We start from the raw sequence: 17,216 nt of genomic DNA, 5'->3' as shown, positions 1-17,216 counted from the left end.
CCCCGTGGGAGCTGCAGTGGTTTCATCAGAAGCTGTGGGTGCAGCTTCCCAGTGGGATGAGCAGCTTTCCTCGCAGGGCAGAGGATGTGTTGTGTCCTTGAACGGCTCATCCAGAGTGCTGCCTGTGGGTGCAGAGTAGAAAAAGGCAAATCCTAGCTCTATTGGAACATGAAAAACAGCTTTTCCAACTCAAAATAATCTTTCCATATTATATTTTTCAAAGCCTGGAGAGTACCCATTTCTCTAGGAATGAAGTGACACCCAAATTCCTAGATAAACACAGGGAAGAAAACCAGTACCTATGAAATCGTTCTGGGCAGTGTGGTTCTTCCAGTCTCTTTGTTCTTCCAGCCTCCTTGGCTTCTCATCAGGGTCAGGTTTTTCATCTCAGCTTTGCCCCCTGACCTTGCTGAGCCCTAGCGAGGGATGAATGTCCAGCTGCAAGCACTGAAGCTATCGCAGCTTTGCTGAGTTTCTGCGGCTCAGGGTGATGCCTTTGTGCTGGGCCAGACCAAAACTCTAGGTGAGGTCCCTAGCAGCTCAGGCTTCTGGGACACACGGAGAGGGTGCAAAATAGGGGTTTGTTCCATGTATCCTTCACTGGCTTGGTTTGGATGCTTCCTGAGCTCAGTATTGCATATCTGCTCTTGAGCTACTCCTTGTTGCTCCTCCTTAGAAGGAGCTGCTCCTGATTTTCAGACAAAGGTGCCCAACTCGCAAGCTCACACGGCTGCTGAGGGAAGGCGAGCTTGGCACCTCTTCCCCGGTTAACGGTGCCAGTGGCGCTTGGCATTCACAGGGCGCTTTATCTGTGCTGAGCGCAGCACAAACCTTGCCTGGCCTGGAATGCGCCCAGTTATCCCTGTTTACAGCAGGCTGGGAGAGAGATAAGAGCTGCTCTGCTTAAGGCTGAGCTCCGAGACAGTGGGGAGAACCAAAGAGCCTCGCTCTCCACCTCCAGGGCTGCATCTCTGAGTGGCTGCTCCATCCCTGCCCTGGCAGGGACGATTCCAAAGGGGTTGGGGGCAATTTTTGCCTTTCCCAGACAGATTTTGGGGAAGAAGGGGCTGGCTCCTGCCTTTCTCTGCTAGCGCAGGCTTCCTTCTCACCGTGGAAGCGGCTTGGACCTCGAGCAGCCTCATCTAGTTGGACGTGTGCCCATCGCAGAGGGGTTCTGGATGATCTTTAAGGTTCCCTTCCAACCCAAACTATTCTATGAAAGCTTGTGGGAGATATGTATATATTTTATTTGGGTTGCAATTGCTTTATTTCTATTTCAAACCTTTAGGAAAACATGATTTTGACAGTAATTAAACACTTCGATATTACAGACTGCCCTCGGCTGCCTGCTAGTAGTGACCTCAAGGCTAAAAATGAGACATTCAGATTTTTTGGTTAGTGTTTTTCCCCGTTCTGCTCATTTCAGGTGAGCTGCTGTTTGGCTTCCCCTCACCTGCTTCCAGCAGAGATCTTTTCTGAAGCTGCAGATGCTCAAAGCTCCCGGGGAGCCGATGCTGGTTGGGTTTTCAGGGCACAATGAAAAACCTCTTACAAAGCGTTTCTTGAGATCTCCTCACCGAGAAGATAAGATTGGGGGTTTTTAAGTAATTACTTGAATAAATATCTCCTTTCCAAACTTGCAGGCCCCCCCGGCAAGGACCTTGAAACTTCAGTTTGCAAATGAATATGAAGCGGTTTGCAGCCTGGAAGTGCAAACGGCAGCAGAAGTTAACCCGCAGCAGAAGTGAACCGACTTAACCAGCCAGTAATTAACCCACGAACGCTGCTCCCTTCCATTCCTCACTAATTGCTGGGGCTTTCTGGGAGCTCTGGCTCAGGCAGCGTGCCCTGGGGGCAAGAGGCTTTAAAATTACCTCTTAAAAAAAATCCTTTAAAGCTTCAGTAACTGTTTTGTAGCTGAGCCAGAAGAGGTAAGAGATGAGGGAAGCGAGGATGAGCTGGGCAAGGAAGAGAAGCAAGTTGATCGAGGAGATGGGGCTCCTTGCAAAGCTCATGGAGAGAATGGAGGGTGTTTCAGAGCCAACGGGGAGTTCTGTAAGAAGGGCCCAGGGTTTTAGGGATAGGAAATGTTCAGCGCGTCCTCAATCATCTGCTAAGGGGGTAAAGCTGGCACAGGCAGTGAGCCCCGTTCCTTCGCGATGCAGTTTCACCAGAGGTTTCCATGGAGAGAACTCAGCTGCCCTTTGCCTCCTTCCAAAGCGAAGCTGTAGAGGTCCAGGAGTCCAAAGGTGTTTGGGCTGTAACCCCTGTCCTTCCCAGTGCCGGACCAGCGCTCCCAGTACTCAGTCCCTGTTCTTGGAGCATGCAGGAGCAGCACCCTTCCCACCGCTATTCCCAGAGGCTCCAGATCCCTCACCAGTACAAACCATTGTTGCTAATGGGTTTTTTTCCGCATGTGCAGCTCCTGTGTCCCATCTCCATGGCAGGGGGGTTGGAACTGGATGATCTTTAGGTCCCTTCTAACCCAAACCACTCTGATTCATTGATATAGAGATGGGTTGGGGACGTAAGGTGGGCTGGTGACATGGTTTAGTATTTGATAGGAATGGTTGGACTCGATGATCCTCTGAGTCTTTTCCAAGCTGGTGGTTCTATGATTCTATGAATGTCCTTCTGGCACGGCCCCCGGTGTCTTCTGACGGGATATTTTTATATGAAATATTTGGCAGCATCTCCAGCCCATCTGTGCAGCTGGATCACTGCCTGCTCCACACCCGTGGCCCTGGGGTGCCCAGGTCCTTCTCAGCCACCTCCCTTTCCATGAAAATTTTTTTCCTGATGTCCAGCCTGACCCTCCCCTGGTGGAGCTTGAGGCTGTTCCCTCTTGTCCTGCCCTGCTGAGGCAGCTCTGGGCGTCTTTGCAGGATGTGATGGGGCCAAAGGAGCTGCCGATGGAGCTGGACTGAGCTGATGGGACTAAAACAGCATCTCTGGCCCCAGGAGAGCATGGGGCTGGGCTCCCCTCGGAGTCAGCAGAACCTTTCCCTCATCTCAGGTACAATAACAACCCTAAATGGTTCCTCTCAAATAACACAAGTGTAAATACAGAAGCAGACACCTCAGCGTGGCCAGAGCCGCCTCAGCGCTTGCGAAACAGCCCTAAAAATAGCCCAGGCTGTTTGCAGGCTGCGTCGCGCCGGGAAGGGGACAAGGAGCAGCCAACGGGGAGGATGATTTGAACCTCTCTCCGTCCTCTCTCCCCGCAGAGGCCGGCGAGCGTGCCCCGGCGTGCTGACATCTTCACTTTATTGGCAGGAGCTCCGAAGCGGAGCCGGAGGAGGCTGTTACCAGGCAAAACCGAGTTGTTTGTGCAGCGAGTCGTGTTTGCTGGACTTTGCTGTCAAACGGCACCGATTGTTATCGGCGCTGCTGGCCGGGGCTGCCCCTGCTTGTGGGGCAGGGGGGTTGTTCTCCTTTTTTCACCTCTTTTTATTGGGTTGGTTGGATGGGAGCTGGACGCCTTGGAGAGGATGGGAGGGGAAAGCTGCAGGGTGAGTCGCAGGGGGTTTGTGGACTGAAGGAACCCAACTGCTCCGTGCGAAGCCGGTGGGAGTCTCGGGATGCAGTGGGGGGGGCAGGAAGGGGGATACAGCCATTCCATGGGTCAAACTCCATCTGTGAGGTAAGACCAGGGCAGCCAGGAGATTTTGGACCAAGATCACTGCCTGTGGACGTGGGTTCAGGCTCCTCGCGTGCCTTTTTCCACCAGGTTTGGGTGCCGCAGCAGAAAAAAGGATCTAAAGGTGCTGGAGAGCATCCAGAGGAGGGCACGGAGATGGTGAAGGGTTTAGAGGGGAAGAGTGTGAGGAGTAGCTGAAGACACTGGGTCTGTTCAGGCCGGAGAAGAGACCTCATCGTGGTCTGTAGCTTCTTCAAAAGGGGAAGAGGAAGAGCAGGAAGATGCCAGGGGAGGGTTAGGTTGGATAGGAGGAGAAAGCTCTTCCCCAGAGGGGGGTGGAGGGCTGGAACGGCTCCCAGAGAAGCAGCCACAGTGCCAAGCGTGACATTTGGCCCTCAGCCCCACGGGGTGAGCGTTGGGCTGTCCTGTGTAGGGTCAGGAGTTGTCCTCGATCACCCCTGGGGGTCATTTCATAGAATCACTAGGTTGGAAAGGACCCACTGGGTCACCGAGTCCAACCATTCCCATCAACTTCTTTTCCCTCTGCCCCCAGTAGGCGTTTTCCACGACTCCGTCTCCCAAACCCTGGGGAGAGAAGGAGCAGAAAGGATGCTCGGGCTCCGAAAACCACCCTGTGGCCCTGCCCTGATCCCCCTCGGGGCTGGGGGGTCGGGGAATTGACCCGCCGCCATCGCGGGGCGGGGACTCCTGCGAACTACAACTCCCAGCATCCCTCGCGCGCGGTGCTCCCCATTGGCCACGCCCCCAAGTAATACCATTGGTCGAGAGCGTGCGCGTTGGCCACGCCCCTTCATTGACATTGAATGGTGGCGTGCGCTTTGGCCACGCCCCCTCACTTGCTATTGGTTGCTTATAGCCGAATTGATCCCGCCCCCCGCCTTGCTATTGGCTGAGATGGTGGAGGGGGCGTGGCCATATGAAGCCACGCCCACCCCGCTCTATGAAAGCGGCGCGGGGCGCGGGGACCCCCGGCGCTGGTCATGCTGCTGGCCGGGTCGCGCTACCGGGGCTGCGGGGTCCCCCAGGTAAGGGACCCCCGGTCCCCCCCTTCCCACACACACACCCCGAGCCACCGGGATAGCGTGGGGGGCTGGCACCGGGCGCCTCCCGGGGTCCCCTCTCCTTGGGGAGGGGGCGGAGGAGATGGGATGGAGCTGGAAAAGGGACCCTCTTGCACGCAGGGGGGTGAAAATAAGGCTGCTGGGATGCTGGGAGCCCCCCCGAGGGTCTCCTGAGGATGCAGTGATCCTGTGCTGGCGCTGGGGAGGCTGGGGGGGTGGTATTGGGGTCTCCTCAACCCCCCAAGAGCAGGCACAGGTCCTATTCTGGCACTGGGGAGGCTTGGGAGGGGGGATATCGGGGTGTCCTGAACACCCCCGGGAGCTGCGACGTGTGCAAGAGGCAGGCGGGGGTCCAGCTTGTGGCGTGGGCTGCCAAAGGGAAACTGAGGCAGGGGCTGGGAATGGGCTGGGGGGTCAGTGATGCAGAGTTAGGGGGAGGCTGGGGCCTCCGTTGAGTCGTGCTGCCATTCCCAAGCCCGGGCATGGAATCTTTTTTGTGTCCCAGTTAACCCGGAGGTCTGGGAAACATCTCATATTGCCCAGGGCTTTTGCATTTGGCGTCCAGTGCAAAAAAAACAGAGTCCGGAGGTGTCCATGGAGCTTTGCGGGACCCCCTGTCCATCCTGGGCAGTCAGGCTGGTCTGCAACTTCATCCATCACCCTGCTGACTTTCCTAGAAGCTGAGAATTGTGTCTATTTATAAGACTTATTTTCCACTTTGGAAAAAATGCTTGCAGTTTTTCCACTTGCTCCTCCGTTCCCCTTTCCTCAGGTTTCCCCAGGGCCAGCGGGATCGCTCTGCACCTCGAGACTTTGCTTGCGGGGAGCTGGTGCCTCCCCAAATAACCCAAATACTCGTTGTAGCGGCAGGGATGGTTACTCCAAGCTGGAAAACCCTGGGACAGTGGGTGGGAAAGACCCCAGAGAGCCAAGGAATCCACTTTTTGGGGAGGATGGAGATGCTGAGGATGCCACCAACGTCTGGCGGGCACAGGAGCTCGGTGGGCGTGGGGTTTGCACCCCTGCAGGGGCAAACTTGCTGTGCTGGGTGGCTGCAGGGTTGTTTGTTTAACCTCACCTTATCAAGAATGATTTTCCAACACCTGACTAAGCATTGGCGGCAGCGCCAGGGTGGCTCCCTGCTCAGCACACTGGTCCTCCTGCTCCTTTGGGGGTTTAACTCCTTCCCTCTGTGGCTATTTCAAGACTTTTCACCTGCCCTGAGCGTGGGAGCAGGTTGTGTGGCCGGCGCAGGTGGTAGCATCGCCTCCGTGCCTCAGTTTCCCCACTAGCAGAAGCAAGAGGTGAGGCGCAACCCGGAGGCGGCACGGGGAGGGTTAACCGCAGCACCCCTGAGGATTGCTTAATGCAGCAAAACATAACGAGGAGGATTAAAAAACGCCTTCAAAGGTCACCCTGAGCTTTCAGCAAAAAGCAGTAGGGTGGGCTGGGCTGCCTGGCTGCTCCTCGCCTGGGGATTTGCCTGCTGGGGTCTCTCCGCTGCCGTCCCCTCCTGGGGAGCCTCTTGGAGCAGGGAAGAAGCTCTTTCTCCCCAAATCGTGAGTCAGCGCGGAGCCAGCTCAGCACCCAGAGCCGCGCTGGCACGAGCCCGCGCCCGCTGTCACCCCGGTGTCGCTTCCGCAGTGATTCAGGGCAGGAGCATCCCGTGCGGATGCAGGAGCTGCTGGCATCGCTGCAGCCCGGGACCAGCCGCGACCCGCTGCCCGGCACGTGGGGAGCTGTCACAGTCCACTCATGAGTTTATTTCGGTTATGATTTCAGAGGGCAAATAATTCAAAGAGTCAAGGGAGTCAAATTTCGATCTAAACTGGCGCGTTATTAATTGTGCTCATAAAGTGACTTATGGTAGAGAAAGAAAACAAGGAAAGAGATGGGGAGAAGAGGGAAAGAAAAGGAGGTTATAGCTACCACCATGGGTCCACAGATCATAGAATCACAGAATCACCAGGTTGGAAGAGACCCACCAGATCATCGAGTCCAACCCTTCCCATCAGTCACTAACCCATGTCCCTCAGCACCTCATCCACCCGTCCCTTAAACCCCTCCAGGGAAGGGGACTCAACCCCCTCCCTGGGCAGCCTCTGCCACTGCCCAATCACCCTTTCCATGAAATATTTTTTCCTAATGTCCAGCCTGACCCTCCCCTGGCGGAGCTTGAGGCCATTCCCTCTCGTCCTGTCCCCTGTCCCCTGGGAGAAGAGCCCAGCTCCCTCCTCTCCACAACCTCCTCTCAGGTAGTTGGAGAGAATAATTGAATTTCAAGGAATAATTGAATGGTTCAGCCTCCAGCTGCTGGTGTTCCACCTGGGCATGTCCCATCTCCCGCAGGTGAATGCTGGCACCGCAGCCTCTCCTGCGTGGTTGCAGGAGGTGGGGACCACGGCGCTGGGTGTGATGCTGGTTTCTGAGCTCAGGGGGAGAGCAGAGTTGGGCTCAGAGCTGCTCGTTGAGCTTCCCCATCATTAATGGGCTGGAAGGTGCGTGTCTGTTTGTGCTGTTGGATTTTGAAGCCTTCTGAGGTTTGGAAAATCATAGAATAGTTTGGGTTGGAAGGGATCTTAAAGATCATCCATTCCACCCCTGCCATGGGCAAGGACACCTCCCACTGGATCAGGGGCTCCAAGCCCCATCCTACCTGCCCTTGAACCCCTCCAGGGATGGGGCAGCCACCCCTGCTCTGGGCAACCTGGGCCTCCCCACCCCCAGCTTGTCCTGGCAGAGGGACCTGGGGGATTCCTGCAGGGAATGGGAATAGCGGGCTGGTGTTTCTCCACCCGGAGCAGGGTGCTGAGCGCCTCCGGCGTGCCCAGCGGTGCCACCACCGGCACCTGCATCCTGAGCTGAAGGGCTGGAGGAAGCGATGCTGCAGGCATTTATGTGCTGAATGCTCTTTCTGCTACCACTGCCACGTTTCCATCCTGCTCCCACGCAAGTGCCGTGTCCCCCCTGGATTTGGGGTGACCGTGCACCGAGCCCTTCCCCCTCACCTCCTTCCCTGGGCTGGGAGCACTTGAACCCTTTCCCACCTTCTTTTCTCCAGGTTCTGCGTTCTCTGTAGATGTTTGAGGGGTTATTTTAGCGTTGGCTTGGGTGGGGTGTCCCAGTCCTGTTGGGCTCGGGGTGGGGGTTTGTGCTGGCAGCATCCCCGTTGCTGCTCCTGGGAGCACCCGTGTTGGGCACAGCCGAGCCCCTACCCTGGCAGAGAGGGGAAAAATGGTCTGCTTGGAGAAAATTTTTCATGGAAAGGGTCATTGGGCAGTGGCAGAGGCTGCCCAGGGAGGGGGTTGAGTCACCTTCCCTGGAGGGGTTTAAGGGACGGGTGGACAAGGTGCTGAGGGACGTGGGTTAGTGATTGATGGGAATGGTTGGACTCGATGATCCAAGGGGTCTTTTCCCACCTGGTGATTCTATGAAAATAGAGCACTTGGTCTTCCCTAAGGAGGGTTGGGGATGGAATATGGGGGGGTCAAACCGCTGCTGAGCCTGTACCGGGAGCATGGGGGGCAGCACTGGGTGGCTTGTTTCTATTTACACTGTAGATTTGGGGAGGGAAAAGAAAACCAGTGGAGATGTTGAGGGGTGTTTTGTGCCCACGGGTGTTAGCGGGAGCCCCAGTTTATGGTGATGATTCCCTGGAGGGGTTTAAGGGACGGGTGGACGAGGCGCTGAGGGACATGGGTTAGTGATTGATGGGAATGGTTGGACTCAATGATCCGGTGGGTCTCTTCCAACCTGGTGATTCTATGATTGCAAATCATAGAATTTGATTGCAATCATAGAATTGATTGCAAACCCCCGTGGTTGTTCCCAGGACCCGCGGAGCAGCCTGGGCTCCGCTTTGCGCTGTGTTTTCCGTGGCGAATTGTGAGCCAAGGGGTGTCTCCGCTCTCCGGGCTCGGCCGTCCCGGTGTGTCAGGGACAGAGCAACACCCCAGCTGGGTTTCGTCAGGCTGACGCAGTGCTGCGGGGGCGATGGCCGCGTGTCCCCGTCGCCCCTGTGGGGTGGCTGCCTGAGTCACCCTTTCCGGTGCCGCCGCGCTCATCCCAGCGATGCTCGGTGGCTCCTGGCTGCCCCGGTTGCTGGCCCGAAGCCGACGCTCTTTCCTTCCTAGGACACAGACATCCAGGACCCCCAGCAGCTGGGGAGGGGTCCCAGCGCCTTCATCCCCCTGGGAGAGGTGAGAGCGATGGGGATGGGCTTGGCTGGGCGCGTCCCTCGCTGCTGGGGGGTCCTTCGCCCCTCTCCACCCTGGGTGGGGGGACAGGGGGCTGTTGAGGGAGGATTCCCACCCCCCCGCCTCAATTTCTAGGGCTCAGGGTGGGATGGGGAAGGGTCATCCAGCTCAGGGTGATCCTTGTGGCGCTCTATATGTGTCTTGTTTTAGAAGATTTGGGGAGCAGTTGTGTTGTTTCCTGGTATTTTCCTACCCCGAGTCCCTTCCCTGCCCGTGCCTCAGTTTCCCCGCTCAGCCGAACGCAGCATCCCAGAATGGTTTGGGTTGGAAAGGACCTTTAAAAGTCACCTATCCAGCCCCCCTGCTCTTGTTCCCCTGTGCTGCAAAGGCAACCCCTGCTCTGCACCCCCCAAAAAAAAAAAAAAACCCCGTGCCCTGAAATCCCCGGGCGTCCCCGTGCCGGGCGCTCAGCGCTATCTCAGCACCCGGTGTGGGTGTCCCAGATGGTTCCTCCGTCGGCAGCGATAGCGCCGGTGGTTTCGTCACGGCGGTGGGGGTGGAGAAGCTGGAGGGGGGAGTTGCTGAGCCCCATCTCCTCCTCCCCACCCTGAACACCAGCGTCCAAATAAACAACCCAAGAGTCGGAGCTGGCCGGGCTGCACGGGGGTCCGGGATGGAGACCCCCAAAGCTGGGGAGATGGGGAGCGGGAGCTCCCGGCGGTGTCCGTTCAGGGCAGGAGGGAGAAGGCTGAGCACCTCGGATGGGGTGAGCATCTCGTGTGGTGGGATGGGTGCTCTTGGTTGCCTGGGTTGAGCTTCCTTCTAGGTTGGGGGGGCTCTTGGGAAGAGTTGGGGGGCAGCCCTTCACCTCCCTCCTCTCTCCATCCTCGCAGATCCTGCAGGGAGGTGTGGAGAGCAGCTGTCGCCAGCTCCTCATCGAGGCTTTCGTCTCGGCGGGCAGGGTGGACAACATCACCATGGTGATGGGGCTGCACCCCCAGTATCTCAGCAGCTTCTGGAAGACCCAGTGCCTCCTGCTGCGCATGGACGGGCCCCTGCCCTACCACAAACGCCACTACATCGCTATCATGGTGAGGACGGGGTCCGTGGGACGTGGGGATACGTGTGGTCCCAGCACCTGCGCTGGGGTTTTGCCTGGAAACAGGAAGGAGTTTCAGGGAACAATGGAATGGGTTGAGTTGGAAGGGACCTCAAAGCCCATCCAGTTCTACCCCTGCCATGGGCAGGGACACCTCCCGCTGGATCAGGAGCTCCAAGCCCCATCTAATCTGGTCTTCAGCACCTCCAGGGATGGGATCTGGGGGTTCTGGTTGACAGCAAGTTAGAATCATGGAACCATGAAATGATTTGGGTTGGAAGGGACCTCAAAGCCCATCTGGTTCCACCCACTACCATGGGCAGGGACACCTCCCGCTGGATCAGGGGCTCCAAACCCCATCCAAGCTGGCCTTGAACCCCTCCAGGGATGGAGACCCTGATCTGGATCTCACCCCCAGGGAATACCCTCCAAGGTTGATGCCGGGGAGGTGGGTCCCTTCCTTGGCTTCTCCAAGGGCTTGTAGGAGGTTGGGAGGACCTGGCTGGTGCTGGGGGCTGACCGCGCGGCTCTCCCCGCAGGCAGCAGCCCGGCATCAGTGCTCCTACCTGGTGGGTTTGCACATGGGGGAGTTCCTGCGGGCGGGGGGCAACCCAGCATGGCTGCAGGGGCTGCACTGTGCCCCCCAAAAACTCAGGAACCTCAATGAGATCAACAAGCTGCTGGCGCACCGGCCCTGGCTCATCACCAAGGACCACATCGAGGTGAGAGCCGGGGGCTGCAGGTCCCCGAAGAACCTGGTTTTAGGGGGTGGCTTGACCCTAGGGGTGACATCCCCCCACTCTCCCAGGTTTAACCCTTTCAGGGCAGTCTTTGAGATGGAGAGCAGGGTCTGTGCTCCTCCAAATGGTTGGGGAAGGGGTGATTTGTCCCCCCCTGGTTGGGGACTGTCCTGCCAGAGGTGGTTGGTTTAGGGGGGGAAGCGCATCCCACATACCCCCCTGTCTCCCCCCGCTCTGGGGTGTGTTGGGGGGTGCATCAGGGGAGGCTGGGGGGGCCCTCTCCAACCCCGTGTGCCTTGCAGGCTCTGCTGAAGACCGGGGAGAACAGTTGGTCCCTGGCAGAGCTGGTCCAAGCCCTGGTGCTCCTCACCCACTACCACTCGCTCGCCTCCTTTGTCTTCGGCTGCGGCATCAACCCCGAGGAGGACCAGGATGGGGGGCAGAGCTCCCGGCCCCCCTCGCCCCGCGGCGACAGCAGCCCTGCCTCCGACGACAGCCCGGGGGGCTCTGGGGTAAGAGGGGGGCTTTGCTTTGCAGGGCTGTGGGGTTGGAAGGGAGGGCATGGTGGGCTGCTAGGCTGCTTTCTGGTGCTTCCCTTGGGAATTGCATTTTATTGGGAAGAGCAGATGCTTTAGGGCTGTGCAGCAGCACCTTCCACGTGGTATTCCGGTCCCTGGGATGGTCCAGGCAGGACAAACCCAGAGGCAAACGCTCTTTAGAGGAGCTCTGGGGTTGCTCCAAGCGACAGCAGAGCCAAGAGTGGCTCCGTGCTGCTCTGGTCTTCTAACCCCTCCGCGATCTTGCTCGACCTGGGGCAGCGTTGACTCTGTCCCCTGCTTCACCAGGGCAAGGACGCGATGCAGGAGGTGGAGATGCTGATGGAGAAGATGAAGCTCCTGCAGGAAAACCAGATGGAGGAGGAGGGTGTCACGCAGGAGGAGATGGAGACACGCTTTGAGCTGGAGAAAACGGAGAGTTTGCTGGTCACTCCCTCCGGTGAGGAGGTGCAGGGGGCTGGGGTCCCTGTGGGCCAGGGAAGTCACAGTGCGGGAGGAGAGGAGCCAGCACCTGCCCAGGGAGGAGCAGGATCAGGCCCCCAGCTGCAGGGTTGGCTTTGCACAGTGTCTGCAAAGCCAACCCTGCACGCTGGGGGCCCTGATCCTGCTCCTCTGAGCGCAGGTGCTGGCTCCTCTCCTCCACGCACTGCTGCTTCCTGGCAAGGGACCCCAGTCGCTACATGCACCTCTCACCGGAGGGGCGAGCAGGCCCCCCCCACTTTCCGTGCGCAGGTGGGTGCTGGGTGGCAGGTCCTGCTTGCCTTGGTTGGGTTGGAACCAGGCTGGAGCTGCTTGAGCAGCGCAACCAGGTGGGAGTGGTTATCATGGGGGGAGAGCCAAGCCTCGAAGACCCTGGCTTTGAAAGGACTCCACGTGTCCCCATCAAGCCCCGACTCCAGCATCCGTTCTCTGGCAGGATTACACCTGGGAGGACCACGGCTTCTCGCTGATCAACCGCCTCTACCCCGACGTGGGGCAGCTCCTGGATGAGAAGTTCCAGGTTGTCTACAACCTGACCTACAACACCATCGCCATGCACTGCGGCGTGGACACGTCCATGCTCCGTAGGGCCATCTGGAACTACGTCCACTGTGTCTTCGGCATCCGGTAGGTCCCTGAGCTGCTGCCAGAGCCTCTTCTCCACCCTGGGTAGAGCCGGTGAGCAGCTCCAGCCTGGGAGCCTGCAGCTCTCGGTGAGACCAAGGCAAAGGGTTGATGTTGGAGAGCTTGGCTTGGATCTGGAAAGACCTCGAGGTGTAGGAATGGGCAGGTGCCTGGAGCAACATGTTGTCCTCTCTCGCCCAGCTACGATGACTATGACTACGGGGAGGTGAACCAGCTCCTGGAGCGCAGCTTGAAGATCTACATCAAGACGGTGGCTTGCTACCCGGAGAAGACGACCAAGCGGATGTACGCGCAGTTCTGGAGACACTTCAAGCACTCGGAGAAGGTGCTGCCCTCATCCCTTCTCACCCTGGTAGGGTTTGGAGGTGCCGAGCCCCCTCTGTGCCCTGACCCTGCTCTCCTTCTGTAGGTGCACATCAACCTGCTCTTGCTGGAGGCTCGGATGCAGGCGGCTCTGCTCTACGCCCTGAGAGCCGTCACCCGCTACATGACCTGACCCACCTCTGCTCCCTCCTCCTCCTCCTACCCCAGGTTTGGGGGAAAGGCCAGGGGGGAGCTGATTCCCTAAAGACTTGGCTGGAAAATTGTCTCCTCCCTTGAGGGATCTGGAGCTGTGGAAGGAAACGTGGGGCTTCCCTGCCCCTCATCCCAGCAGAGGGGATCTTCAAGAAGCTGTTGGTGCTGGGAAGATCCCAGGGTGTTACCCTGGGCTTGGTGGAGCTGGGGGAGCTCCATTGCTCTGTGCCTTTCTTGGGGTGAGCCTGAACGAAGCCAAACCAGGTGCTTGAAGGTGCTGGTGTGACACCTCCATGCCACGTCCTGGCACCAAGACTGCTGCCACAGGGGATCTGGGATCGCCAGAAGGTATCGCGGCCATCGCCTCTGCTTCTCGGGGCCTCGTCGTGCTGGAAGATGCGCAGCTGCTCAGGGAATGCTGTCCTGGCTCCCCCTTCTCCACCTCCCTGCCTCACACCCGAGGCAGATGCTGCAGGAATGGGAGAAGCATCCAGCCATCCCATCACCCAGCAAGCAGCCCCTGGTCTCCGAGCTGAGTCCCTCCACATCGAAGTCTGCGCGGCTGTGGCTCCACGACTCCTCCCTGCTCTGACCTGGGTGTTTGATCTGCTTTCAGTGCCTGCTGTGACATGGGGACATCCCCTCGCTGCTCCCTCAGGTGTCCTGGACCCCCAGCCACCTCTCAGCAGGGGCTTCAGGATGGGTTCAGCCCCCTGTAATATGGGATGTGAAGTGCCTCTTAACCTGGTTCCCAGAGCAGGGTGAGGGTAGGAGTGCCTGCACTGGGTTTTACACCCTTTTTCTTTATTTTTTTGCATCATTTTTTAGCTGCTGCCTCATCTCCGCTGGCTCAGCCTTCGTGCCCGAGGTGGGCGCTGCCCTCCTGCCTGCTGTGAGGGTGCTGGGGGGGATGTGGGGTGCCCATGGCTTTCCCCAGCTGGGCCAGAGCATCTCCCAGCGGTGCAGGTCGCCGGGGAGGTGCTGGTTCAGGAGAATCCCTGCTCCCAGCTCTGCTGGAGCGCGGATCCGGGTCCAGCAGCATCACCTGCTGCTCAGCCCACTCTGGGTTTGACTCTGCTGAAATGTAGCTCCAATTAAGTTATTTCTCTAATTTTGGGGTATATTTACTCCTGACTGGGCATGGTGATGCCACTGTGGCTTTGCTACAGATCTTGTTTGGAAGAATAAAATTGTTCTTTTTGTTTTTCGTTGCCTTTTTTTATTTCAGTTTTCCAAGTCGCAGGGCGGCACCGCGAGCTGCACCGTCCTCTTCCCCTCGCTCAGCCCCAGGGGCTGATCCTGCACAGCACGGTCTGGGATGTGTGTCCCCCACTGCTCCAGGGGTGGCTGGAGCAGCCCTGGGATGTCCGAGGGGGAGAATGGGGAGCCCTGCGCTCCCAGTTTGCACAAGAAGGTGGATTCTGTCCTTGCAGCAGTTGTTCCCAACTTCTAGGTGACTCTGAGCAACCCGATCCAGTGGGAGGTGTGCCTGCCTAAGGCAGGGGGAGTGGAACTGGATGGGTTTTGAGGTCCCTTCCAACCAAAATGTGATTTTGCTGAGTGAGGTGCCCCCCTGGAAAGCCAGGATTTGGGGCACCAACATCCCAGTCATCGAATCGTTTGGTTGGAAAAGACCTTTGAGATCGAGTCCAACCATACCTTTTCTCTACTGAACCATCCCTGAGCACCTCATCTACTGGTCTTTTAAATCCCTCCAGGGATGGGAGCTCAACCACCTCCCTGGGCAGCCTCTGCCAATGCCGAGAACCCTTTTGGTGAAGAAATTCTTCCTGATGTCCAGTCTGAACCTGCCCTGATGCTACTTGAGGTCATTTCCTCTCATCCTATATAGGATGATGTAGGTGTCCCATAGGATGCTCAGGTCCTGCTGCTGGAACGGGGCTGAGCGAGCTGCTGGGGGGTTGAAGAGGCACTGGGGACACCTCAACCCCGTGATGTGGAGCTCAGCATTTATCAGGGTGCAGGCAGGACCTCCTGGCAGCTGCTGATAAGATTCTTGAGGAGGGGCCTGCCCGTCCCCTTGCTCCAGGAAGGAGCAAGGAGCTGGATCTTAACTCTGGGGCTGTCTGGGTCCTCCAGCCTCTGCTGACAGGTAGGACCTACCGTACGTCCCACCTGAGTGGGGACATGGGGCTGTTTGACCAGATGGAGCTTGGTCACCATCGGTGAGGGTTTATAGAGCAGGGATTCTGTTTGCACCGTGCATGGGGGGAAAGCGCTTCTGGGGCAGCTCAAAGGGCACTGGGGAAACTGAGGCAGGAGAAAGGGTCTCCCTCAGCTTTGCTGGTTGTGCTTTCCCTGGGTTGGTGTCCCTGTCCAGGTCCCTTTCCATGGCTGGTGAATGCGGATGCGTTTAGGAAATAGAGAATCATAGAATCATTCAGTTTTTTGAACCTCTCCAGGGATGGAGACTCCACCACTGCCCTGGGCAGCCTCTGCCAGGGCTTCACCACCCTTTTGGTAAAGAAATCTTTCCTGATATCCAACCTAAACCTTCCCTGGCACAACCTGAAGCCATTTCCTCTCCTCCCATCCCTTGTTACTTGGGAGAAGAGCCCAGCACCCACCTCCCCCACAACCTCCTTTCAGGAGCTGCAGAGAGCGATGAGCTCTCCCCTCAACCTCCTCTTCTCCAGGCTAAACACCCCCAGGTCAATCAGGCTCTCCCAGATCTCCTGTTCTCCAGCCCCTTCCCCAGCTCCGTTCCCTTCTCCAGACACGCTCCAGTCCCTCAATGTCCTTCTTGGAGTGAGGACCCCAAAACTGATCCCAGGATTCGAGGTGCAGCCTCAACTTCCTTCTCCTACAGCCTTGCAAAGCTTGGTTTTCGCAGAAAAAAGGCTCCAAATTTATTTTAACTCCCCAAAGGATTTTCTGTGGGCATCTGGCGTTTCCCATTCTTCTCCTTGTAGCGATAGGACGAGGGGGAACAGCTTTAAATTGATTTAGACTGGACATAAGGAGGAATTTCTTCACGATGAGCTTGGCTGCCCCATCCCTGGAGGGGTTCAAGGCCAGGTTGGATGGGGCTTGGAGCCCCTGATCCAGTGGGAAGTGTCCCTGCTCATGGCAGAGGGTGGAATTAGATGATTTTTAAGGTCCCTTCCAACTCAAACCATTCTATGAACTGACACAGAGTCGTTGCCTTTGGCTCCTTGCCTGCCCTATTGCATCACTTTAACCCCCTTCCTTTTTTTTCAGGTGGTCACAATTATAAACCAATAAATTCCCCACCCAGTGTTTAACCAAGACCTGCAATTTGTACGCGTACGTCTAATTTCTCAGCTGCTTTCCCTGTCTCTCTCACAGACCAGAGGCGTGTAAATAACCTCCCTCCCCGCGGCTGCGAGTTAGGATCCCAGGTTTATTTTGCACTACGGTTGCCCTCGATTTCAGCCCCTGACGCGGTTCAAATGCAGCGACGCGGTGCGAAAATCGCGATAATAATAATTGGGGGCTGCGCTAAACGAGCGCTTTAAGGCTGATGGAGCCCAAAGGGCTTTGCTGGGCTGTGAGAAGGGAGGGTGTAAGCAGCATCGTGCGGTGCTGAGCAGCATCATTCGCTGAGCCCAGCACCCAGCTGAGCTGCAGGAGGGGTTTGAGCAGCCAGGAGAAGCTTTTACCTTGGAATTTGGCCAGGATGGGGCTCAGCCCACCTGGAGGTTTATGTGGGGATGGAGATAACTGTACCCTGAGCACAGGGAGCTCATAGCCTTACTCCCCAAGCAGCCACTTGGAGCTGCTGCATGGGCTGGAGGTGAGTAAATTGGTGTAAATTCAGGCTGGAAATGAAGCAGCTCTTCAATGGTGAGGTGGACGTGGAGGCTCAGCTCAAGCAAGCGGTGGTGCAGATCTGGAATTTGGCCAGGACAGAGCTCAGCACACTTGAAATTTCATGCAAAGCTGGAGATGATGAGCAATATCTGCGCCCTGAGTGGCAGCAGCTTGTTGAATTATGGCTGTGAGCAGCCTCCAGGGGATCCCTGGGGCCACCCAGGTGCCCTGGTGAGGGTTTGGTGGGGCAGTGGCCAGGAAGGGACTGAGCCCTGCTTGGTGCCTGAGCTCATGGGAACAGAATGTGTCCTGCCCATGGAGCCCAAAATATCCCCTGGCACCACCTGTGCCCAGAGCCAGCATCACCCACACCGAGCCAGGGCCACCGGGTCACTGCTGGGGGACAAACACCATCCAGAGGAGGCCACGGAGATGATCCAAGGGCTGGAGAACCTCCCATATGAGG

General features: G+C 57.6%; 1 protein-coding gene across 1 annotated transcript; it reads left to right on the top strand.

Moving 5' to 3' along the window:
• Window positions 1-4,638: 4,638 nt before the first annotated feature.
• SESN2 (sestrin 2) lies at window positions 4,639-14,159 on the top strand. Its single transcript, XM_069875579.1, has 9 exons — window positions 4,639-4,686; window positions 8,856-8,921; window positions 9,812-10,009; window positions 10,557-10,739; window positions 11,060-11,269; window positions 11,603-12,046; window positions 12,231-12,421; window positions 12,620-12,764; window positions 12,849-14,159. Exons 1-9 carry the CDS (start codon window positions 4,642-4,644, stop codon window positions 12,933-12,935), a joined length of 1,569 nt encoding a protein of 522 aa, XP_069731680.1. The 5' UTR covers window positions 4,639-4,641; the 3' UTR covers window positions 12,936-14,159.
• The last annotated feature ends 3,057 nt before the right edge of the window (window positions 14,160-17,216 follow it).

This window comes from Phaenicophaeus curvirostris, chromosome 23 (assembly GCF_032191515.1).
Source record: "Phaenicophaeus curvirostris isolate KB17595 chromosome 23, BPBGC_Pcur_1.0, whole genome shotgun sequence".
Classification (NCBI taxonomy): Eukaryota; Metazoa; Chordata; class Aves; order Cuculiformes; family Cuculidae; genus Phaenicophaeus; species Phaenicophaeus curvirostris.
Note: the sequence above shows the minus strand (reverse complement) of the source record. Positions and strands in the feature narration are given on the sequence as shown.

Coding starts and splice junctions, on each gene's coding strand:
- SESN2 (XM_069875579.1), top strand. CDS start 4,642: ATGCTGCTGGCCGGGTCGCGCTACCGGGGCTGCGGGGTCCCCCAG. Junction 10,010..10,556: donor GCCACTACATCGCTATCATG/GTGAGGACGGGG, acceptor CTCTCCCCGCAG/GCAGCAGCCCGGCATCAGTG. Junction 10,740..11,059: donor TCACCAAGGACCACATCGAG/GTGAGAGCCGGG, acceptor TGTGCCTTGCAG/GCTCTGCTGAAGACCGGGGA.